Source organism: Barbus barbus, assembly GCF_936440315.1.
Source record: "Barbus barbus genome assembly, chromosome: 50".
Lineage (NCBI taxonomy): Eukaryota > Metazoa > Chordata > Actinopteri > Cypriniformes > Cyprinidae > Barbus > Barbus barbus.
The window spans coordinates 10,530,004-10,556,274 of record NC_136728.1 but is presented as its reverse complement, the minus strand read 5'-3'; the positions used below and the strand labels follow the sequence as shown (position 1 = coordinate 10,556,274).

The window sequence follows — 26,271 nt, the reverse complement described above, 5'->3', positions numbered from 1 at the left end:
GACTCATGAGGACGTGTCTGCAAATACACTTGCGATGGCTTGTGGGATAGAGAAGGCTCCTGTCACTTCAATAGAGCAGACGTGTCATTTTGCAAATGCATTTTATCTGAAGCACAAGGACGATCCCTAGTAGCAGTTCAGTGTTTTTCTCAAGGGCATTGGTGGCAGGTCAAAGGTGAGATTTCATTAGCCGTCCATTCATGGGTCACCAGTTCCACCAGATTCAAAACGGTCTTTCTTTAAAATAAATGCCACTTGGATTGATATATTATTCATGATATAATGCAATAACATTTTAGAAATTTTAGATTTACGTTTTTATGTGTGGCTTAATTGTCACAGATATGCATATACTGTATAAATGTTTTTTCATGGACTCATACCCTTTGTTCTTGACGTGGGCATTCTTGAGATGAATATACGAGCTTGGGAATATTCCCTGGGAGAGACAACAAAAAGTTATTTAATGAGCCAATTACTGCATGCAAAACACACCAGAGTAAAAAAAACATGCACTATCATCTGTATATAAATGTGCTGAGAGTCAAAGCAGAGGATGAAAATACAGATAAACATGAAAAACTGACGGTAATATAGAAATCATTTAAATTTTGCACATTTATAGAGTCAAACGTACAGCGATATGGGATTGTTCTCACCTTTACGTTTGGATTCTTTGTGATGAATCCTCTGTACCATCCTGCAAAATGGCATTTATAATAATCTCACACTTTCATATTTCAACAGTAGAATGCAAAGCGTATTCATAACACTTCCAACCGTTTCAACTTTAAGTATGTGGTACAAAAATGAACTGGTTTCACTGAGGGTGTTTCTTCAGCTATGGACACTTTAACCCTGTGGAATTCTAGAAAATATACTAGTGATCAGTGTGGAAAGTGCGTTTTATGAGAGTTGTATTTGTAAATGTATTTTTACACAAAATATATTAAACATTACATATAAAAAAATTAATAAAAATATTTAATATAAACAAAAAAATATAAAATGTGTTTTTTATTGCCATGCCAGCTTCTGTGGGTATTTTATGGCAAGAAAAATATAGTAAATTAAGAGATTTTTAAAAATCAATTTTTGTTAATACTCTAAAATTATACTTGGTTCAACTTAGTATAATTGAAATGAAAAATTATTTAAAAAAAAAAGGAAAATAAAAAGGTTTCTCACAGTGGTTAAATCCAGCATGGACTAATAAAACATGTTTCAGGGATAAAGGGTTTTTACCAAAAAAAAAGAAGAAGAAAAAAAAACATGTCAGTGGCTTCTTTTGTCCGCTTCTAGTTGATGAAACACCCAAAAAGATGTAAACAATGCAAACATAGTAAGAATTAAATTTGATAAAGTTATAAAGAAAGACATCCACTGTGTTATTATTATATTCAACAGAATCAGTTTGCACAGCTGAGGATATGCAGCTCTAAAGAGGTTGATTGTCAGCTACACAACAACAACAAATACCTTCACATTTCTCCAAAATCTGCACCGTGTCACCGATCTCCAGCGGAAGTCCATGCTGAACCATTCCTCGAAAATTTGCCAGCACTGAAAGAGAAAAAGCAAACAGTAAGTAAAAACAAATTGGACGGCTCCTGAGTAAAGTAACTATGGAAGCACGTTTCCGCCACCGAATAAAAAATTTAAAAGGTAATTGCGACTTTTTTCTCAGAATTGTAAGATATAAACTCGCAATTGCGAGAAAAAAAGTCAAAATCTCACAATTGTGACTATAAATCGTAATTCTGACTTTATAATATAAACTAACAATTGTAATATAAACTCACAATTGCGAGTTATAAAGTCAGATACTGACTCAATTCTGACTTTTTTTCTTGCAATTGTTTATATCTCGCAATTCTGACTTTACAACTCACAATTGTGAGTTTATATCATGCAATTCTGAGAAAAAAAGTCAGAATTGTGAGTTTTTATCTTGCAATTGTGACTTTATAAATTGCAATTTTGAGTGGGAGATAAAAATAACCTTTTTTTTATTTTTTATTCAGTGGCGGAAACGGGCTTCCATAAGTAACGGCTCTGACAGACCACAATGTGACAAAACCATCGGTCTTCTCAAAACTTTGCATGGAAGAGATGGAAACCATCTTTAGTTTGGCTCAGTGGGTGAAGTAATATCAACATTATGTTCAATACTGACTCTGAATTCAGGACACACAACCCAGCACTCCACACATTTGCTAAAAAACATTAAACCACACTATGCTTAGATCTGCACTTCTAACATTATCTCACTGCTTTCTTAAATAAACCCTGAGTCACATCCCTAAGCATAAGTTACATAACAAGTACAAGATCTCTCCACACAGGAGTGCACAGGCTCAACCCATCAACTACTTTTTGCATTCATATGCGTAGATTCTTTATGCACAAATATGTTAATTTGGAGACTCTTTTGCATATCAAGTGGGTTAGTAAATATTCTGACATGGAAATAAATAAATAATTATGTGCATAAACAAAACCCGCCAGAGATTTGACACTGCTCAGAGGTTAAGCAGGCTGCCGAAACAGCCGTGTCAGCTTTTAAAGACGGGATGTGTTGCTGTGCTCGCTGCCTGTCAGTGATGTGCATTAATACATTCTGAAACAAACACACAGCATCCGGCCTGAATCCAGCAGAGACGCTGCAAGGATAGTACTCTTTCCAATCAGATACTAAGTACGATCAAGGTTAACATCACCATTATCAATATTGATACTTATATTAAAGGATATTTTGTGTGATTTCTTAGGATAAAATGGGTAATTATAGCCATTTAACAAAATATTATTACTATTAACATTAAATAGGTCAAAAAATCTAAGTTGAGATTTTTTTTTCCATTAATTAACAACAATTTTAGAACAGGTAATTACAGTCATATTTAACAACTTGATTAAATATAAAATAATTTAATAAATGGGTCAAATGTTACAGTATATATATATATATATATATATATTAGTGCTGTCAAACAAGTAATCGCATTCAAAATAAAAGTTTTTGTTTACATAATATATGTGTGTGTACTGTGTATGTATTAGGGCTGCTCGATTATGGAAAAAATCATAATCACGATTATTTTGGTCATTATTGAAATCACGATTATTTTACACGATATGAACAATGAATTCTCCTTAAAACAAATAATAAAAAATATATTCAAATGTATAAATAGCATAAAAAAATAAAGGCAAATAAGATCAACAGTGTAGTGTGTTTCCACAATCTCTTAAAAACAGGTAATAAATAAAATACAAATATCAGATGAAATAATAAATTAGACCAAAATAAGTTTGCTCACGTACCGTATGTGCCTTAAACTGAAAAGTTCTAAACAACATTCTACATTTTAAACATAATCAACAATCAAATTCCAATCAGTAACAATAAATAAGTTAATAGATTAGAATAGTAACAGAAAATAACTTCAACTTCAGACTAAGTAAACATGTTTTAAGCCAACATGACCAAAATGCTGATTAGGGTTACACATCTAAACCTTAAAGGTTTTTAGCCAGAAACACCAGCCTGTTATAACACCAGCCAGTATATCAATCAAGAAAAAAAATCACAATTAATTTGGTAATTAATTTGGCATAATATTACTTTATTTCTTTGGTCTAGCAATTGTATCTCCTTGATATTTTTGACTTTATTACACAAAAGAAAATGTAAAAAAATCTTAAATATTTTTTTTCAAATTTTTATTCATTTCTGAATAAATGAACTGAATAAGTGACATATCATTGACACAGATATAAATATCTTATTTAACAAATGGATTTCTGCATTGTTTTCCATTACAATCATGTGTGATTAATAGGGCTGTCCCCTATTAGTCGACTAATTGTTAGTCGACCAGAAGAGGCTTGGTCGACCAACATTTTATTAGTCGCAGAATTTTTTTTTTTAAATCCACAGGCGAAGTCACGCAGTCCGTGACGGACAGATCATCAACGACTAGACTATGTGGTAATGCAGAACATCCAAACGCTCGCCTATCATTAATCAACCTCAAATATGGCTTATCATCTGAAATATGTAAGTATTAGCAACTTTACATGGCTGCTCAATCTAATGTTAACCTAGAGAAATGTGCGCTATAGTGTCTGTGCGGAGTGTGAAGCTAAACAGTAGCTCACTGCAGGACAGATGGAGGCGCCGTTGCGCTCACTTACAAAATACTCCGTCATTTTTGCTCATACAGATAAGAGTAATATATCTTTCGTTTAATTGTGTGCACTCACAATAACAACAAAACATTGCGCCATTGTAAAATAATGAAAGCAAACATGATGCGCTTTCTGCCATCTCGGTCTGTGAACTCGAGCGTGAAATTCTGTGTATATCTTTGCCTTACAGACATTAAAAATATAGACAGAGTGAAATGTCTACCTTCAAATGAACCAATTAAAATGGAAAACAAATATTCTCAGATTATATAATCTGTATGAAATATGCATACAGGCGCGTCACTGTGGAGATGATGAGTCAGTGTCGCCAATTCATCTCTTAAGCCGAAAACAAAGAAAGCACTAGTTCATCAAATTATTAAAATGTTAATGCAGCCTCTGTACTGTTTTTCCCTGACACAATCATAATCATTACTTCTGCTGGTGCGCTGTGGCAAGCTTTATGCGTGTGCTTGAGCGCTTATTAGGCTACGTAAGCAATTAAAGCCTCATTATAATGATTTAAATGGTTTATTAATAAACGTGCGATTAGTCGACTAATGCTTCAAATGAACGACTACTAGTCGACCAGAAAAATCCTTAGTCGAGGGCAGCCCTAGTGATTACTGGATTAAGGATTTTTAATATTCATTTTGATTCAGATGAAGCTAATGAATCTATTATTTTGTGAACTAGCTTGAGCGAACACAAACACAAAAAAACAACAACAAACTGATCTTCACTTAGTGACCGTATAGCAACACCCTGACAACCAGGAAATGCACGGTTCACAGAGTCAAATATTAAATTTTATTACAGCTTAAACCTATTTGAAACTCAGCCATTGCCAACGGGAGTGACAAAAGCTCTGTTGTAATAGGACGGGCGAACCCGTCTGAGCTGTGCACTTGTGCTAAACGCTTTCCCACGGTCCTGCTGTCAGCGCTGTGGACACACACTGCTGCTTGGCAGAGAGACAGGGCAGCCAGAGGCCCATCTCGCATAACCCTTACCAGGTGCAAAGAGCCGTCCGGACCCCTATAACGCTGAGCCTGTGACTCAATCGTGCGGCTGTGATCTACAGTCACCGTGCAGGAAGGTTCAGTCGAGTTGCTTCTGTGGTAAAGTGGCTGCTATTATACATCGGAGCATTTTAGAAAGGTTAAGGTAGCATTAATTACTGTGGCCACATTTATAGACTGCACAATATTATGCATGTTCAGCTTCTAAATCTCTGTGGATATGAAGAATATCACACATTTTTGAGTTGGCTATGTTTGGAGAAAAGGTTGTGATGGACTGCGTGTCTGCTCATTGCATCGCTCCGGTTGATGTGTTGGCACATTTTCTCTGCTGTGCTCAAAGGTTACCCACAGAAAGCAGTTTTCCTCAAGATAGACTGGTATGAACTCAAAGAACAATGTGTAACAATTGTATAAAGCTTTCTAGCCTGTGCATTTAAATACAACTTATAATCAGTCAAATGTACATATTGTTAATGTGGTCAGGTATGGGTTATCACTGATATTACAGATTTTTTTAATCAATAAACAGTATAGTATATTTGAATGTTTATTTACATTTATATTACATCTGCTGGCATCTTATGATCACTTAAAGTAAACATTTAAAAACATTGAGTATAATCTCAAAATATTTAGTTTTTCATAGTGTACATTAAAATGTTGTGATGCCTAAATTTACTTGTAGCATTTAAAACAAATTATTTTTTTTTTTTTTTATTTTTGTTTTGTTTTATTTATTTTGACAAACTTGTAACATTTTAATACCAATTACTTATTGATCGTAACCATAACATGAAAATAATTATCACATCTGACAGGATTTTTCATAGCTACATTACAAAAATTGAAATATTTGAAATAAATTATTAATGTTATATATGCTACATTTTAGTATAATATTATATATATATATATATATATATATATATATATATATATATATATATATATATATATATATATATATATATATATAATATAGGCTTTTTTTCTGTGCAAAAATACCTCAAATAATTTACTATGTTTTAAAATTTACAATAGTAACTGGAAATTGCATCAGCTGAATGCAAATAACTTGAATGGAAGTTGTGAATTCATACGTACACTTTTGTTAGAATACAATCACATGATGCATAACTTTACTGAATAGTTTTTTGCTTCCACGACTATCATTCTCACAAGATCTCATCTATGTTCGCCTGAAAAACACAGAACTGATCTGATTCAGCAATTGAAGGTACCCGAAACTGACCCGAAACACTCGCACCTGCAGTCCTCATAGAAAGAACAGCTGCAGATCCTACTGATCTGATGCAATACAACTTACCACAAAACACTTATTCTGTATTTTTAAAACCATCATTACTTACTATATTTTACATGTACTAATGTATTCACTGCAAATGCCATTTATCAGCGTTACCAGAGACAGCAAATGGCTGATGTCAGGACATTAAACCACAGCAGAATCCCCTGTAGACAGTCAGAGCTCGCTGATATCTGTGTGTAAGGGTGATGGATGGGCGTGCTCACTAACCTCTCTTCATATTGCTTTTTGACGCTAGCTGTAATGTTGTATGGAGTCAGCATCCAGAGAGGACAATACCAGCCGAAGGCAGAGCGAGAACAGACATACTCTTGATACACAGAAATACCAACACAACACTTAGATTGCTAATGAGAGGGATGTTCGTATGGGTATCCTGGGATCCTGCAGTTATTCTTGTAGTGAGTGAGGCTAGGATTGGACACCTATTAAACACAACGGGTTCAGGATTGGCTGGACAGCACAGCCTGTTCACTGCAATTATTACTGTTTCTCCTATGACAGCCATTCAAAAGTAGCTGTAAACTTCTAGGGAATTTTTGTGTCAGCAAAATATAAATAACAAATATTTCAGGTGTTTTACACAATTTTTGATTATATGATTGTTTCTTTTGGAACTTCAATTTGTAATTTGAATTTAAAAACAATGATTAAACATACATATGCGTATAAAATTAGAATTGATAAATTATTAAATAATAATAATAATAATAATAATAATAATTAGTAGTAGTAGTAATTTTTTACTATCAATTTGTTATTCTTATTATTTCATCATAAATGATTAAATTATTATTGTTGTTTGTTACTTAATCATTTATAAATTCTACTTGTATACACATTTATAATTAGTCCACACAGCTACAACCGTGTTGTTTTAGTAATATCGTTTTTTGCATATCTTAAATACATTTTTATTAAATTTTTGTAATTTTAGTGCATCAAGTTAAAGCACACTGAAATGAGAAATGCTGCTTTATGCTGCTTGAGAAAATATTTTTGGTTGAGGTTTTTGTTTCAGGTTTAGTTAATTGTTTAATAACCCTGGTCGGAGCGAGATGGCAAAGTACCATTTCTACATAAAATTCAGAAAGATTTTTTTTAACTAAACATGATGAATAAAAACATGCTTAAAGTGTGTTTTGGTTTTTTAAGTTTTTACTCAGTTTATGAAGGTTATATTAATTGAATTGAAAAGTAATATATTAAGTAATTAAGTAATAAATTAATAAAAATTAAATTAATTTAATTGAAAAGTATTATATTTTCTACTGTAACTGTACAATACAATGGTATTTTATTTTAAAATATAAAATATATATTTATAAAACTTCATGCATTTGAACAAATTTACCATCAATACAGATGCTGCATACATTGCATTCGACATGTTTTCTCACTAACAAATCATGGTTCATGTTTCAACATGAAATATGTAAACAAAAGAAAGAAATCTACACTCATCAAGCTCATCACACATGAAAAAATATAAATCAGAAAAATCGTTTTTTTTTTTTTTTAAATAAAACATTTGATTGAACCTTTAGACATTATTATTGAAGCAAATATACTATGGCTTTCTAAGCTTAGAATACAAGATGCTGATAAAGCTTTTGGCTCATTTAATCACACCAAGCATTAGCAGAGACACAAGTTCAATATATTGGCCGAAAATGGCTCAGCCAGTCTCTAAAACAAACAACTTTAATAAAAATCAAGCACCAGAGGTACACCAGCAGTGCGGTTTTCTCATTTGATGTGTAATCATTCCCAGACTCAGCCCTTGTGTGCTGTAATGAGAATATTAGTTTTGATATTACATCACATATTTTGCTTTGTTCTGTTCACTCCCAGAGTGCAACATCTTTCTATATTAACACTTTATTTGCATATAAAACAGCGCTATTGTAGTTCTAGAATAACAAAACGCCATCACCATAAAGACATCTCACTTAAAATAAATACAGGCCATTATGATGCACAAAGAACATTTAGATTAACAATTCTGTCAGAAATCAAAATGACAGGATTAGCAGATTTACAAAATTAGAGAAATACAAAAGAGGTCTCTTTAACATCTCAACTGTTTCTCCTAGACATCAATGCTATTAAAAGAAGACTAATGATTTTTCAGTCAAGGCCTTTTTGACAAAGATCCTTTGATAACAGTAGCTGACCTTCATCAAAAGATGTTTCTGACATGGTAAAACATTTTTTCCCCCCACAAAGGTGTAAAATGAGGCTCTGAGGCACTATCAAAACATTGCTAACCAATCACGTGAGTTGGGGGCGTAGCTTTCTGTTGTTAGACCAATGACAGGGTAGGGTAAGTGTTCTGGAAACCTGTTTGCAAAGAGTCATTATTTAAGTGAAGAAAGGTAAGTGAATAAATCCATCAAGAAACAATAATATTACTTCACAGTTTCAAAATTAAATAAGAAAGCATTCTCAGATGATTTTCTGACAATAGAGCCTAAATGTGTTTGTATTCTGTGTTCATTAGTGAAGCGTGGCACTGTCTTGTAGCTATTCTCCACAGAGCACAGGACGGCCGTTATTACCAGAATGCCCAGAGAGAGAACAACTGAGACGGAGAGAAAGAACTGGAGGAGAGTGGTGGAAAACACACAGCAAACTCACTTTTGGGAATTGTTTGTCTTCGGCTGTCATTTTCTCTAATGTTACAGAAGGCAGAGAAACTGTACTTGACAGTCTAAGAAAGCCAAGAGCTAGGGGTGTGCGATATATATTGTCTGAGATAATATCGTAAGTTAATTGTTGTTTTAACGATGTGCAATTTGACAATATCGAGTATTTTGCGAAACCAAACAAAACACCTTCGGAGTGCATGCTTACATTAGTGGTGATGAAGCGGGTTAAACGGTGCACGTGCGCATTTAGAGTGGGTTCTTTCACTGCATGATTCAGTCTCTTAAAATGCATTAAGAATGATCGCAAAATTCAAGATATGGGGGCAGAAAATGTATATATTTACGTTTCATGCCATTTTTTCTTCAAAAATAAGCATGATTACAAATGTGATATTGATTTTATGCAACAGTTCAATAAACAATTAGTTAATATTAAGAAACGTACGTTTTAGACACCATATTGCCTGTTTTTGCTCCATTACGCGACAAAAAAATAATTCCAAACAGCTACAGCACTGTTTTGCATCTCTGAGCAACATGACAGTGCTTTGTTCCTGAATCAACCGTTAAATGATTCGGTTCAAACGCAATGACTCACGGTTTTAATTTCACATTTAAAGTCTATTTTCATTTTTACATTTTTTATGTTTAAAATGTCAAAAGATTGGGCATTTCTAACTGGTTAAAGCACTCCATGTCCCTCTGAGCTGAGGCATGTCTTTGGAGAGTGATTTGCAGGGAGAGTGGGATCTTATGCTTTCAAAGCTAGCTTGCTATTGCTAGCCTCTCCAAAACACCAACCCTACCTTTAACCAGAGTTTCTGAGTTTGGTGTCAGTGAGAAAATAGGGCAGACACAATAGACACAGCATCGGCATTGATGGTAAATTTGTTGAAATTAATTACTTTTTTCATTTGCAATTAATATAGCTTGTTATACATTCAAAATACGTTAGTACTGTACAATTGCAGTAGAAAACGTACATTTCCATTTTGCTCCGACCAAAGTTACTTGAACTCATCTGATGCTGTAACTTCCCAGGAGGACTTGAATGCACCATATTTCCAACCTGTCAACTGGGTCTGTCCAACAGCATGGCAAAAATAAATCTGACATAACTCTGAGGTCTCATTCTCCATGTCAAGTACGGCCTCGCAGGTTTCTCTGAGAAAAGCAAACCATATGCAACTTCTTCAACCTGTAGGTGAGAGTAAATCACCTGACTATCAACGTGGTTGCTATGAAAAACAGCCGATGAGCTCTGACAGATGGTAACAAGCACAAAGGCAGCAGTTTGGCGAGCGAGTGCCCTTTCAAACCCTTCCCACACAGACAGCCATGCTCTACATGCGTTTTGACAGCAACCGATGAGCACAACTGTTCAAGTCACACTGTAAACTACCTGACAGACAGGCTCCAGCGCATACGGTCAGTTCTTATCTTTGGAGATTTCAAAAACTGCATGTTATATGAAATCTACAACTGTAAATAATTGTTGTTGAGGACTAAAAAGAAACTTTACTCAACCATGGTAAACAAAGAGCTGTTTTTATTAGTAATTGGCCAATTCACAATATTTTCTTTAATGGCTTATTTCCACTGAGCGGTACGGTTCAGTACGGTACGGTACGCAATTTTTATTACGCAAGTTTCCATTGTCAGAAGCTGTGAATGGAACCAAAATAGCGAACCGTACTGTACCACTTTTTTGGTACCCTTCTGTTGGGGTACCTAGCACAGCAAAGGGTACCAAAAGGCTGGAGCTAAACTCACTGCAGAAGTTGATTGGTTGAAGGGGATAAAGTTCACTCGTCTCCTTCCGCTCTGCTGTCCGTGTTGGGCTTATTTACATCAGAGTGCGCAAACACAAAAAAATATAACAGTGTATTTTATCATTTTATATTTTCACGCAGACAATAGCCGTTTGTCAATATACGTTCTTGTCTGTTCTTGTGGACTTGTGAAAGGTGATTGCCCAAAAACCCACGTAATTTTCAAAATATTACTGTTATCGTGTCATGAAATGTAGTTTTAATGTAGTTGTTTAAAACTCAAATCTGTGGTTTATTTATAAAGATAGCGCCTATATGGAAAATTTGCTATGCCGATTTCGGAGCTCCACGCCGTCACCGGGCGCTCAGTGCTCATGTATACGCCGAGAGCAGCCTTACGCACGGCTAGTCCTTCCGACATTTGCCGCTGGCTCTGATGTCTCTGTAGTGATTAAACATGAGATAGGCCTACAATTCGTTTGTGTATATTTAACAGGCATTCGTGGTCTCATGAATCTATTATTTGTTCCTGGTCATATTGTTTTGGCTGAGCACAAAATGTTTAACTTAATATATTTATTTTGAACTTTACCGTAGTTCAGCGCTGACATTGTAGCATACGCTTGACTGAATTGTTTGCTTTTGTCTTTATTTCCTCTTATATAAGCCTCTTATACTTTGTACATATACTTTTATAATGGCTATTATTGTTCATTAAAACTGACATTTAACAAAAAGAGGCAGAGTTGTGCTTATTGTCATGGTTTATTGTCGATCACTACTTTCTGGCATACACCACGCCTATCAAGTAAGGGTACTGTTGGCAGTGGAAACGCAAGCTGGATCAGGGTGTTCCATCCCGAATCGTACCATACCGTACTGTACTGACCCGTACTGCTCGGTGGAAACGAGCCATAATATATACAGTAATGGATAACAATCCGTTGGTTTTGGTACCAATCCATTACTCCACAAAACTCATGCAACTCCAGTTCATCAATCAATATCTTGTGAAGAGAAAAGCTGCATGTTCATAAGAAACAAATCTCTCATTTAGGCATTTTAAATTTAAACCTTTGCTTCTGGCCAAAATATATGTCCATTATCCATTACGCTTCCTCCAGTGAAAAAGTCCATCCCTGTTGTCCTCTCACATCAAAATCCACCAACATATTTGCTTAGAACTGTTTTGGCTTGTAAATGGTGCTCGATCGGTGCATATTTCTCTCCTGATTCAGACGAGATTACTTTTCCACTGGAGAAAGCAACATTATGGAAAGAGTATCCATTAAAAGGTTTGAAGTTAAAACACCTTAATGATGGATGTGTTCCCTACAAACACACAGCTTTTCGATTTACAAGATGTTAATTGATGGACTGGAGTCATGTGGATTACTTGTGGATTGTTGTGATGTTTTTATCAGCTGTTTGAAGAACCATTTTCTATACTGTACAATATGACTTTGTTGGACCACTTTTTGTGTTTTTTTATTTCAGATGTGGTACTATGACCTGTCGTTGTTTGGAATGAGCTGTATTTGCTACAAAAAAAATCCACTTTTATGTACCACAGAAAAAATGGGTTTCGAACAACATGAGTGTAAATAATAACAGAATTGTCATCTTTGGGTGAACGATCGCTTTAAACCAATGAGATAAATTAGAAGAAAGCTCTGAAGAATCAAAAGCTCAAAGCCTGAAATCCATAGAGATTCCTGTTCCTGGCAAGGCCATAGAAAAATGAATCCAATATTGGATTCTTTTTGCTTTCTCCTGGAGGGTGAAAGGAATTATGGGACTGGGTGTGAGCAAAATATGAGTGGATACTAGCAACAGGATGCTGGATGAGCTGATTTTACCAAAGAATAAAACCCTAACGATTGTTTTGGCAGTGACAGAGAACATAGAGCGTCGTATGTTATTGAAGTGGTAACATGCAGGAATGAGTTCTGCACACATGACAATGAATTATGCAAAACGAGCTGCTGAGATTGTTATAAGCATGAATGATTCAAATCTATATCCTGCTCTCTCTCTAAACTGAGTCTTTGCAGTGACAGGATATTTTTAAAAATACGCTCCTACATCACCAAAAGAGCTCACAACTGACACTTTTACACCTTGTTGCGACATGCAGCTATTTGAACAGTGAAAGCTCACTCTGGGCAATAAACCTTTAAGCGTTCACAAATCTTTAAGTAAATGTCAGCGTATACCAACTATAGCTGTGTTCCAAAATCTAGTGAGCTGTCTTGCCATCTACTGCCTACATAGACAGCATCCTAACTGGACGGAAACTTAAGTCTTAAGTGACTGATTTGAAATGCTCTACGTACTTGTCACATGAATACTGAGTGAAATAGTCACATTGTAAAATTAGACTTAAATATTGTAACAGTAAACAGTAACAGCACACATTATGCTCAGCATATGGACAAGTCTTAACTCCCATCCTACATTTTGTTGTTATTCAAAAATCTTTTTCACTCACAGTAAGCGTATGTAAGACTCTATTTTACAGCTGATTCCAAAAGAGTTTGATGTTAACATGGTGCGTTATGAATGTGTTATTAATAAGCGTAAAAAGATATAGTATACCAATATTCAATAAAATAGCAATTTCAAAAATTGACTGTCCTGCAACTGATTGCAACAATGATTTCTTTATGAACTCTTAACTAAGTCCATACTTTTGTTGACAGTTGACTGTGTGATTGAGTTGACCAATGAAATTGGGGGGGGGGGGGGGGGGGGGGGGTGTTGGTATATATAACGCAATAAATACCCCGCACACAAACATGGACTGAGATAGATAGTTTATAAAATTAGACTGTTAATTTTAGTGATAATTTTTGGTATTAAACATTTCTTTATGAATTCTGGGATGGCCCTGTCTGTTAAGGACACATGCAGCGCTGCCTTAGGATTCGGCCAAAATTAAGTATCCTAGATGGCTGCATAATGTTGCTGCCAACCTTTTGAAACAGCTTTTGCATCCCATGATGCCTTAAAATGCTCGCTAGGTTTAGGAACAGAGCTTATGTGTGCACTAGAAGTCTCATTTAATTCCCACCGACGCCTCACAGATCTAGCAGCTGACTAGGCCACTTCTAGCTTTATCTGTCAATCTTATCTCTTTCTCAGAGTGGCAGCGTGCCTGTTGACCAGGGCACAGTAGGCGCCCAGTCAGCATGTGACAAAAGCAAGAGCCTCATTTGTATGCGGAAAGCGCTGGCATCATAAATCCGAGCTGAGAATCACAGGAACGGGATGTGCCGATCCCTGACTACATCGCTAAATAGTTTGACCGAGATCAGTTTTTGGGCTGGTGGTAAGTGAAGCGCTGGATGTTTCAATTTCGCTAAATTCTTCACCAATCGGAAGAGATGTGACACGGTGCTGATGTGCATGTGGGAGTCTGGAATAAGAAGTAACAAGAAAAGTACTATGTGCTGGTGACATTAGCTTTCACTTTACTTATTAAATGTTCAGAACATTATGGCGTAATTATAAACCAATATGGACTTGTCAAACTGTCTGTTCCCAGCTGTTCACTGCAGATTCCACATGGTGGTTTTCATCACGAGCCAATCAACGTCCAAATTCAGTAGGGATGCAGAGATGACATTCAGAATGACGTGATTTCAAAGGAACATTCACCGAAAAATTACAATTCTCATGTCATTTTCATCCATACAGTACAATGAAAGGCACTGGTGCCCAAAACAACACTGAATTTCATTGACCTTCAAAACTTCTTGTTTTTGTTCAAATGTTTTTAAGAAGATGATGTTTAAAAGAAAGCCATACATGTTTGGTACGACAAGAGGGTGACTAAATGATGAAAGAATTTATATTTTTGGGTGAACTATTGCTTTAAATTGACATTTATTTCTCACGCAATACTACTTGAATAATAGGAATGGATGTGGAGAAATCTACAGACGACTCACCAATGGATCCTCTGCAGTGAATGGGTGCCGTCAGAATGAGAGTCCAAACAGCTGACAAAACCATCACAATAATCTACAAGTAATCCACACGACTCCAGACCATCAATTAACGTCTTTTCAAGTGTAAAGCTGTTTGTTTGTAATAAACAAATTCATCATTAAGGCGTTTTAACCAAAATACCGCTACATAATCTATAATAATAATCTTCCTCCAATGAAAAAGTCCATCTCCTGTTGTCCTCTCACATCAAAATCCACTGACAGATTTGTTCAGAACTGTTTTGATTTGTTTTCACTTATAATCAGTGCTTGATCTGTGCATATTTCTCTACTGATTCAGACAAGTTGACTTTTTAACTGGAGAAATGGACTCATATTTTAGCTGGAGTTAAAACATCTTTTACAAACATGCAGATTTTCACTTCACAAGATATTAATTGATGGACTGGATTTGTGTCATTTACCTGTGGAGTATTGTGATGTTTTTATCAGCTGTTTGGACTCTCATTCTGACGGCACCCATTCACTGCAGAGGATCCATTGGTGAGCAAGTGACAAACAAACTCATCTACTGTATATCTTGCATGGCCTAAGGGCGAGTCAATTTTCAGCAAATTTTAATTTTTGGGTGAACTATTGCTTTAATTCAGAAGACTTGGAATACTGTACACAAATCATATGGACTACATACATAATATGTATTTTTGATGCTTAAACACACCATTTCCCATTTACTCTAATTGCAAAGACAAAAAAGACCTTAAAATATAATCCCGTTGAATCTCACAACAGAAAAAAAATGCAGGTGAGTAAATAATGACAAAATGTTCATTTTTTTCTCTTAGTCCCATTAATATCCCCATTTCCTTCCATCAGCTTTGGGTTAAAGAGGAAAAGCCAGGTGTGGGAAGATGATCAACAGACACATTCTTGCTTGAAATGCCATTGCATTTAATGATACATTTACTGTAAATAGCAGATGGTTCATTAAGCTGAATTTGCAACCAAAAGGGCTGAGAGGCCAAGATTACAGTGCATGCCTGTGTGTAAATGTGTATACATGCATTTATGTGTGTGTGTGTGTGTACATGTGTCCCACCCCAGCTGGACTCCATCCATATTTCAGGACTGATAAAGGTTTCGGTAGCTGTGTACACTTTCCAAAGAGCAGAACTGTAATATTCAGCCATTTTACCATATTCAACTGCAATATGCTCAAGATGTGGTTTGAGGCTAACATGAAAAAAAGAGAAAACCATTTTGCTATTTTCAATAATATCATTCTGCAATTTAAGAACATAAAAAACAGAGGCTTTGTTTGTTGTCCCACCTTCCCTGCCCCCTCAAACTACATTTCTTCTTTGCTCTGACCTTCTCTCCTTCTAAGTGAAGAAATGACCAAATGTCATCCTGTTTATTTGAGCAAAGCTGTAGTGAACAAGATCACAGGAGACCTGAAGCCCATGTGAACTCCACTGTACTGCTGGCCTCCTCAAAACCGCTCAACTGACTTTATGTCCATCTCTACCCGTCAGCCAATGAGAGATGAGCAGATTCCAGACTGCTCATCTGCCAAAAATCATCCTTCAAACTGTCAACTGCTGTCACAACAAACTTACAAAAAATAAATAAATATCTAAATATTATCACTGAGGTTATCATTTGAGTCAGCTTGCCCTGAAAATTTGATGGCACTTAATACAAACACTATTTTAAGCAATTTAGTGAATAATTAATCAGTTATCAATATGTACATAAAGGGTCTGTCTGTGTGTGTGTGTGTGTGTGTGTGTGTAGATAGATAGATAGATAGATAGATAGATAGATAGATAGATAGATAGATAGATAGATAGATAGATAGAGATAGATAGATAGACAGATAGATAGATAGACAGATAGATAGATAGACCAATAAATACGCAAAAATGTAAACATTTATTAATATGTAAACAAAAATGCACATATATAAATAAATAAATACAAATATAACGAATATAAGTCAAATACGTTATTGTTTGCTGTTGATGTAATAATAGATAGACTAGATAATGAATATGCATTTCTCAAATAAAACAGTATTGCTTCGGTTTTAGACGTAAAATCATTTGCTCAGTAAATGAATTAGAGCGTCTATATAAAGGAAAACAAAAGATCAGCCTTTATTGCGGCTATTTCTTCTTATTGCTGCATATAAGGACTATTAAAGATGACCATTCAAATTAATGAAGGAAAACATCATAAATAATTCCAGTCAGATAATTAAAAAATAATAAATAATAAAGCACACTCGATATGCATTATTTTGTCACTTGCGTTCAAATTTTTAAATCAGCGGAAAATGATGTGGCATTTCATCTGCCATCAGATTGTATTTGTCACGGCTCATTATCGCACCTGCAGCGATATAACTTGCGTTTTATTAACGATGCGGCAATATAATGTAAATATATTACTTACCAACGCCATATTTTTCATGTTCAGTCGGTATCCACATTTTTTCCGCGTCAAGTAAAAGAAAGTGTGCTATAAAACAGGGCAATTACGGCGGACACTATCCATATTGTTGTTACACAGGGTTGCACTGTATTGTTCTGAGGGCAGAGCCACAGCAGCACCCCACATACACCACACTTCTCAGCCCTGAAGAAAAACACAATTGCCTCATGGGAGATGTAGGAAATGAATGAGAAAGATTGGATGGAGAACTACAACACCCAGTAACCGCATACACAGCGGCGGTTTAACTCTGATTGGTCAGTAGGGCATTCACCAGGTCACGTGATTTGAAAACCCCAAAACATGGCCGCTCAGATGTACAACGCTAGTTTGACAGGTTGGTTAACGAAATTATTAATATTGGCAGATATTGTATATTATATTGCTTTATTTGCGTTTCTATCTCATTTTTGAATATCTAGCAAGTTATATGTTTATTTTTTCTGAATGTGTCCGTGAACTAGCAACTAGCTATTGTAAAGTTAAAGCTATGGCTAGTTATAACAGTAACGTTAAATCTGCTCAAAAATTATTACAGTAATGCAAGTTTGTCATCCGCTTTTCTGGACTTTAATGGTCGAAGTGGTTTGAACTTGTCTCCCAGCCCTGCAAAGCTGGTTTTCAGCTGGTCTACCTGGTCTTCTAGTTGGAAAGAAGCCAAAAACCCTTTAAAACCAGCAACAGACCAGCCAAACAAGGCCAGCTGAAACCAGCAGAACATAGTTTAAGCTGTTTTTCTCAGCAAGGAGTGGGTGGTTAAAGTGTAAAGTTTGTTGATGTGTATCTTCAAATAGATGATCAGCGACCCTTTAATCTGTCACTGCAAAAGCTCATTTCGAAGAGGCAAAACAACTCATAAAGTGCACTTAGGAGCACAAATGTACCAGGTTTTAGAGGATAATCTGCTGTTTATATGAGTCACACCGTCATTTTGTGTGAATCAGCTGCTTGTTTGTGTGACTGTTGCATATCTTGAAAGGTCGTGGGATTTATTTGTGGGACAAGGGTTTCTCACAAGCTGGAGTACTTCAGACTGAATTAATAATCTAGAATGGATTTACACAAAGATAGTTGTGCATCATATTTATTAAATGTATGAATATTGTGTTTTCTCTCATTGTTAGCTGAGCAGGATTGTATTCTTGAGCCGCTTTGTTTCCCCGAGTACCTGTGTGGTAGCACTTCTCTCACCTCCTCCAGCGATGGCCGTCCGGTGACCTGTGCGCTCTGTTCAGACTCTTTTCCCGCTTCTGAAAAAGAACAGCTTCTCAAGCACATGGTGTTGGATCACAAACTGGTTATCGCTGATGTCAAACTCATCGCTGACTTTCCACGGTGAGAATTCACAAGATTTGTAACCTACGTGTGTCAGCATTTGTTTATAGAGAAATTCATCAACCACAATACAGATAACACAAAATAATGAAAACATTTCTAATTGTTTTGTTGCAGGTACATGTTGTACTGGAAGAAACGGTTTACAGAACAGCCCATCACAGACTTCTGCAGCGTTATCAAGACCAACTCTGAAGGTCCTGTGGGTAAGACACATTCAAGCAGAACAATCTTGTATTACATCTTGTATTTACATTTTATATAGTGAATTAATAGCCATGGAATTTACAATTTTTATTCTGTCCCACTGTAGTCAACATTTAAAATGATATAATGTAAAAATAACAGAATTGTTTAATTATTATACTACTAACTTCTATCATTGTATTTAACATATAGATTCAAATATCAAAATATATTGAATAATATTTAACATAAAACACATTGCCCCACATTTTGCACATTTGACTTGTTCCCACATTTCCACTTTTCAAAACATGTAGTTTAATTAAGAACAAAAATGCAAGTCTGCGACTTACAAACCTTAAAAATCTGCCATTGTTTTTTATTTTGAGATTTTATTATTTCAATTTTTGCTTTTTATGTTACAAAATCACACGGGTTTTTTTTAGCTGTATGTGGACATGACAAATTTTAGTAACAAGGTTCTAAAAGTGGAAAACCTCATATAAAATGAATTGAAAATAAGACATTAAAGGTGCACTAAACGATTTTTGCCAAACGATGTTGATATTTGAAAGTACCAAAACAAACACACTCATATCCCAAATGGAGCTGCTCCGATATTTACGCAGGTCCTACCTCTTGCCTGATCGTAACCCTTTTTTTAAATGTTTTGTTCCTCAGATATTTTCCTCTTTTTTTTATCTGCCATCTCTCTCTATCTGTAGTTGATCTGCTAAAATCCATCCTGTGCACTCAAATTGAGAGCTCTCTTCTCTCCATCATTACAAGACATGTCCCTTACTGCTAATTGGCTACATGTGTGTTTTGGGACTTGGTCCGACATTGTGGTCAAAAGCGTTTTTCAAATATTGCTTAGTGCACCTTTAAGTGCCTGCTGTGACCTGGGCTAAAATGGCATATTGGTGATGATCTGCCATTAGTTTACCATAATTGTTTATAGATTCTAGGTCACAGTTCAAGCATGTTGTTATTATTAACTGAAGCTATAAAAATACAATTTTAATTAAAATGAAGCTGAAGATGAAAATCAATTTTATACTAATAAAAATAAAACTAATAATAGTAAATAAAAGCTAATTCAAAATATCAATAAATACTATAATAGCATATAAATAATACTAAAATAATACTGGTTTGGGGAATAGCTCTTTAAGTTCTCTGATTTAAAAGTGAAGTCTAAATCTATGAAGGCCTGTTCAGGTGGTGTCCCTTTTAGACTCCAATTACCAAAAAACTGCTTTGTGTCATTTTAGAACAACAAGAGCACTACTTCCTATTGTGTGATGCTCTGCCAGAGGACAGGATCCTTAGGGAGCAGCTACAACAGAGACGACTGGTGAGTGTCTATAAAAAGACAAGGACCTGTGTCTGTCAGGTTAGGAGTGCTGTTCTGGGATCAGCTCCCATCCTGTCTGACACTAGGTTATGGGTATTCAAAACCGATCCAACAGTAGTACAAACCAAAATCAAATTAATGTAATATAACACAATCATAAGAGAAGACTTTGTTTTCTTATTTCAAAAAGTTTTTTTTTTTTAAATAAATATGGAAATTAAAAAATATTTCAGTTTAATTTATTATTATTGTTATTTTGTTTATTATTATTATTAATAATAATATTATTGTTGTTGTTGTAAAACAAGGGACTTTTGTGTCCTGAACTAAAAATTATTGGATTGTTAAAATGTTATTAAAAATATTAATGTAATGACAGTAGTATGTATTTTCATATGTAATGAAAATGATTTTGAAGAGATATTTTGGTTAATAATTATTTCATTATTAATCATTTTTTCTACCTACAAATCCTATTATGTCAGATATAAAATGTCATTTTATAGATTGAAAATGTTATTGAGAGTTAAAAGATTGAAGCAAACTTTTTTTTTTTTGAATGTGTAGATCACTTTTAATATTTAACTATAAAGCATTTAGATTTTTTTGTTGTCTGTAATTGCGTAACAAATCTAATACAGCTGAAATGTTGCTTGTAACTGTACAAAAATAAATAAAATTGGGTTGCCAGATTTTGGGTTGCCAGAATTTCCAGAATGGTTACATGCCTAAAAATACTGAGGGAACAATTAACACAGTGTTCAGTGAGAAGCCAAACAACCCCCCCACCCAGATTGTTTTTGCAGAGATATTATGAGTCAACATAATCATCTTACACACACTTCATCTCAGGCAAAAATCTGCGATTGTGGTTGCTAGGCAACCAGTGTTCTCAGCACCTCTGCAGTGGGCTCTGCAGTGTGGCGACCAGCTGTTTAACAGTGCAGCTGTGACCTTTCTCAATCATTGGGTGACACGCTGCACGTCGATGGAACTCCAGCTGAGAGGATTAGCACTGTTTATTAAACACAAATCATTCTCAGATTGCGTCTGGGATAATTATCGATGATTATGGCAATCGAACAGCGGGTTTTCAGAAACGCAGAATGATAAAAACACCACACTGAGATTCATACCAATTATAAATATTGTTTATAGACTCACAACAATTATGTAACCATATTTATAATGTGCACTATGGTAATGTCTTACAATGCTGCAAAATCGTTAATGAAGTTTGATATATTTTGATAGGAGGAAGTTCTGGATCAGCAGCAAAAAGAGAGGGACGACACAACGTTTCATCGCGCATGTATGTTCTGCAATGAGGAGTTTACTGGAAACAGGTGACCCACAACTGTCGTTTGCATTACAAACTCATTTCTGATTAATTTCTCATTCTAGAATCAGTATATTTAACTTCAAATCATGTCTTGATGTGAAATTGTTGACATTTGAGTTTTGGCATCTTGTACATGAGCTCTACAACAGATCCGATCTCTGAATTATTTATTAAGAATATTTATAATGGTAATTATTTATATAATATTAATATATAAAATGTTTTATAAATTATATAACATTTATTATATAGTATTCAATATTAAATATAGTGTCCTATTTAGTATTTAATAAAAAATATATATTTTTACATTATAAAAATTATGAATATTTTGACATTAAAAATATTTATTTGCATTATATGTCAAATGTGTGTGTGTGTGTATATATATATATATATTTGACATGGAGCATCTGCAAAGTTTGTTAAGGGTATCGATTTCAAAATCATACCAAGGTGAAAACAAATATTAATTAGCTCATTTGACTGAAGGCCTAGGCAGATTGCCTTGTAGTGTCAGAGTATATATTCATGAATACAGTTTTCATTGTATAGTAATGTCACAAGCCACCCATCTTCGGCCCTCCACTCTGACGCTTATCTAGATATAATCCACTATTTTTGCTTTATTTTATTATTTGTAGCAAACAGCACTGCATATTTATGTAACATGATGTATTTGTGCACTGTGGATTCACTGCAGATCTTCACTGCTGAATCACATGGCTAAAGAACACTCTTTTAGCATCGGTCTGCCTGACAACATCGTCTACTGCAACGAGTATCTCGACGCTCTGGAGAGGAAACTGGAGAAGTGAGTGTTTGAGATTTTGCCACAATGCTGCATGTAATCTTACACACTTATACACTATATATATTATTAATGGTCAAACCACTATTACAAATTGAAAAAATTTCAAATGGAAATGGAGAAGGTTTGAACGCCCCCTCTTGGTGCTTGCAGTCATTGCATTAATCCAAAATCACCAAGTAGGGTTAGTGTTTAGGTCAGTGACATAAATAGAAGAAGCAAAAATAAAGGCATAATGAAAGTTATTTTACACTGTGTATTTCTGTTGTAGTAAATAATATGTATTTGTATACTTTTTTTTTTTTTAGTTTTTCTACTTTTATTTCTTCACTTGTTCATTCATTCTTAGTATTTTTCAAGCAAGTTTGTTTGTTTTCAATGACTAAAACTATTTACTAAAACTAATATCACTATATTATTATTTTTATACAGCATGCAGTGCCTGTACTGTGAGAAAACATTCAGAGACAAAACCACCTTGAAAGATCACATGAGGAAAAAGCAGCATCGACGAATAAACGCCAGAAACAACGACTACGATCGCTTCTATGTCATCAATTACCTGGTATGACCATGTGTCGGTTTGTACATTTCTCATCTGAACAAATAAATAGTCAACATGAAATCACCCTATTGTGCTGTTGTAATGTTGCAGGAGTTGGGGAAGACATGGGAGGAGGTGCAGTCTGAGGATGACAGGGAGCTCTTTGAGGATGAAGATGAGTAAGGCCTTTATATTTTTACTCTGACCACATTTTCAGTTTTATTCTCCTTCCTGATATTCTGCACTCTCTGCAGTGATTGGTCAGATTGGCAGGCTCATCCTGTGTGTGCTGTGTGTCTGTTTTGTGAGCAGCAAGCCGAAACAATGGAAAAAATGTACACACACATGGAGGTATATGATGCTGCTGAACAAAATTGTAATATTTGAGTGCCTGAAAAAGTATTATACTACTAATAACACTAATAACATTTGTCTTCATCCAGGAAACTCATGAATTTGACCTGCACAAATTAAAAACAGACTTAAGTGAGTAATGCAGAATTGTTTTTGAGAAGAAGAACCCTTGACAACATAGAGGGTCATTAATGTCATGTGTGTCATTTGTCCAGGCCTGAAGTTTTACCAGCAAGTGAAACTAGTAAATTACATCCGCCGTGAGCTTCACCAGTGCCGGTGCTACTGCTGTCAGGAGAAGTTTGAAACCAAAGAGGAACTAGTGCAACACCTGGTTAACACAGGTCATGTGATGCAGCTGCCTGAGGTCTCGCACTGGGACCAACCACAGTAAGTATGACGCGTTTATGATCACCCTTTTTTTTTTTTTAAGTATTCAGTTGAGTTTCCATCTGGACAAGTAATATATATATTTTTTATATTATTATTTTTTTTTTTTTATTGTATTATCTTCACATGACCTTTTTAGTATTATTCAATCATGTTTCCATCTGAACAAATTAAAAATTATTTAATATAATTAATTTTTTAATATTAATTCTATGGAAGAGGATTAGGGCCAAGCAATAATAAAAAATAAAAGCTTGAGATCTTGAGATTAAAATTGTTAAATTATAAGAAAAAACTCATTAAATTACGAGAAAAAAGTTGTTACGTTTTAAGAAAAAATCATTAAATTTATAGGAAAAAAAGTCACTTTTTTTTATTATTGCTTGGCCCTAATCCTATTCCATATTATTGTTATCTTCACCTCACTTTTTTTGTATTATTCAATCGAGTTTCCATCTGGACAATTAAAAATGATTTTATATTATTTATTTGTGTTATATTATTAATTTGTATATTATTTTATTATTAGATTTTATTATGTTAAATATTAGACCCATTAAAGTCTGTAGAATTGAAATGAGCCATTAGTTTTTTATAATATAGCCTTTGGACATTAGAATGAGCACTTATACTGTAAAAATGACTAAATAAATAAAAAATATAATGTGCTGCTTTTTCAGATACTACTTTCCTACATATGAGAACGACGCTCTTCTTACAGCTCTGTCAGACAGCGAGAGCGAATCTGAGGGTCCAAATCCCAGCTCTGAAGTTCCCGTTATTGCTGAAGACATTTCAAACCTCAAGGTTATAAAACAGACCAGCGTGCTTAATAAACTGCTCAAAGACAGAGGCGGCTCTAACTGAAGACGAGGGACACCCAGAGAATTATGCTCAAATTATGTGTCTATTGCTTTCAGAGTAAAAATGAATATGTTGAGACTAATGATGTGACTATTCATTTCTATTTATGTGGGTGTAGAGTATATTGACAGTGCTCACATTGTGAAAAAGCAGTCAAGTAAACTTTATTTATTTACCTATGTCATTGGTTGATCAATGGAAATCCCTAATTGAAAGGATTTGACTGCAAATAACCTGACTGACAGAGCAGTTTAGTAGTGTATTGGCACTGTAAATATTAACATTTGTTTTAATAAAGATATTGTCAGAACAGTATCAATAGTCAGTACAGTTTACAGGTCCATTTACATTACTTAATAATGCTAAATTATTAAGAACAGCCAGAAGAAATTTAAAAACAAGGTAGAGAATGGGAATATCAAATCAATATATGGTGCTATATATAATGGTGTTAGTTATATGTTGTTGTTTTTTTTAAAGATTTTTATCTTTATTATGATAGGACAGTTTTCAGGCAAAAAGCGAGGTGAGAGAGAGCAACAGCGCTATATGTCCAAACTTCACTTTAAAAAACTTCGCTTAAAATTTCTGGGGGAAAAATTGGTCTATTGTCAATAGTGTAGCATGAAATGTTGCATTTACCTTTTTCGTGTCGGAAACCAGCTTTTGGCTTCCATACTATCGTGTAAATTCCTATCGAATTGTACTGAATTCCACCCATGCAAACTCATAACTAGGAGTCACTGCATTTTTAGTTTCTCTCGTTTATTTCACTTATTTAAACATGAACCAGTTCACTGAATATAAATTTAATAGTAACCTAAATTTAGAAATATTTAGTAGGGTTTTTTTGTCTGTCGGTATGATAAAAACACAATACACAACATTGCAGTAAAAGAGCCACTCTTTTATTATCAAAATATCAAATTCATTCTCATGTCTGATTTCAAACATGCAAACAATCATTGAAATCATCCCAGCGTCTCGTTTATTCTTTGTTGAAGCCATTCACAGGTTCCTTTATACTTTATTCTTCATACATATTTTAAGTCAATCAATAAATATTGCATATTTCACTAGGAGTAAATCCTCATGTCTTTTGGTGAAGACTAATCTTACCCAAGGCACTTCAGAACATGTAACCAACTAGTATAAACACTCAACCCAAACTGCTGTAAGTGCTAGCAACACGCAATATTAGTCAAGACCAACCAAACTATACAAAAACGTATGAATTTATCAATTTATAAAGGGCAGTAGAAAATCGTTTTCTGTATACACAAAACAAAATACACCACTCCACTGACTGGACAGATCTGAATGTGTGGGTAATAGTGTTAAAGGACAGTATGTCCCTTGTATAGACACCAAATATAAGGCCGTGCTTTGTCTAGTGCAGTAAAGAAGAGGCACTGCAAAATGGCTGGTAATGGTTTCACGCTGTGCTGCTGGATCTTGTACAAATCCTGCATTCAACAGTTTAGTGCTGATACATTATAACTGAAGAGTTTACAAAAGTCATGAAAAATGTTTATAATGAGAAGTGTTAAAATGGCAGTGGGAGAAAAATACAAGAAGTTAAAGCTGTAACAGCTGAATTGGCTAGACGATGTAATGCTGTTAGGCCCATCAGTAACAATGAATCTTGTTAAAAAAAAAAACTCCAGGCC

The 26,271-nt window shown here is 34.8% G+C and overlaps 2 protein-coding genes across 2 annotated transcripts in view; one reads left to right on the top strand and one right to left on the bottom strand.

The window, feature by feature from the left end:
• LOC306867976 (dedicator of cytokinesis protein 4-like) overlaps positions 1 to 17,562 on the bottom strand; it is a gene marked incomplete at its 3' end in the record, with an annotated part of 67,566 nt that extends 50,004 nt beyond the window's left edge. The window contains exons 1-4 of the mRNA XM_079413946.1: positions 17,380 to 17,562; positions 1,480 to 1,563; positions 660 to 700; positions 384 to 439 (exon numbers count right to left, since the gene is read on the bottom strand). Coding sequence (XP_079270072.1) covers positions 384 to 439; positions 660 to 700; positions 1,480 to 1,563; positions 17,380 to 17,416 — 218 coding nt within the window. The 5' untranslated portion in view covers positions 17,417 to 17,562. The remainder of the gene's footprint in view (positions 1 to 383; positions 440 to 659; positions 701 to 1,479; positions 1,564 to 17,379) is intronic.
• A 131-nt stretch (positions 17,563 to 17,693) lies between these two features.
• LOC306868379 (zinc finger protein 277-like) lies at positions 17,694 to 24,915 on the top strand. The gene is made up of 12 exons (XM_079414485.1): positions 17,694 to 17,755; positions 18,543 to 18,753; positions 18,871 to 18,959; positions 20,214 to 20,296; positions 21,551 to 21,642; positions 22,342 to 22,452; positions 22,882 to 23,014; positions 23,105 to 23,172; positions 23,248 to 23,344; positions 23,437 to 23,479; positions 23,563 to 23,737; positions 24,418 to 24,915. Exons 1-12 carry the CDS (start codon positions 17,722 to 17,724, stop codon positions 24,602 to 24,604), a joined length of 1,323 nt encoding a protein of 440 aa, XP_079270611.1. The 5' UTR covers positions 17,694 to 17,721; the 3' UTR covers positions 24,605 to 24,915.
• Positions 24,916 to 26,271: the final 1,356 nt, after the last annotated feature.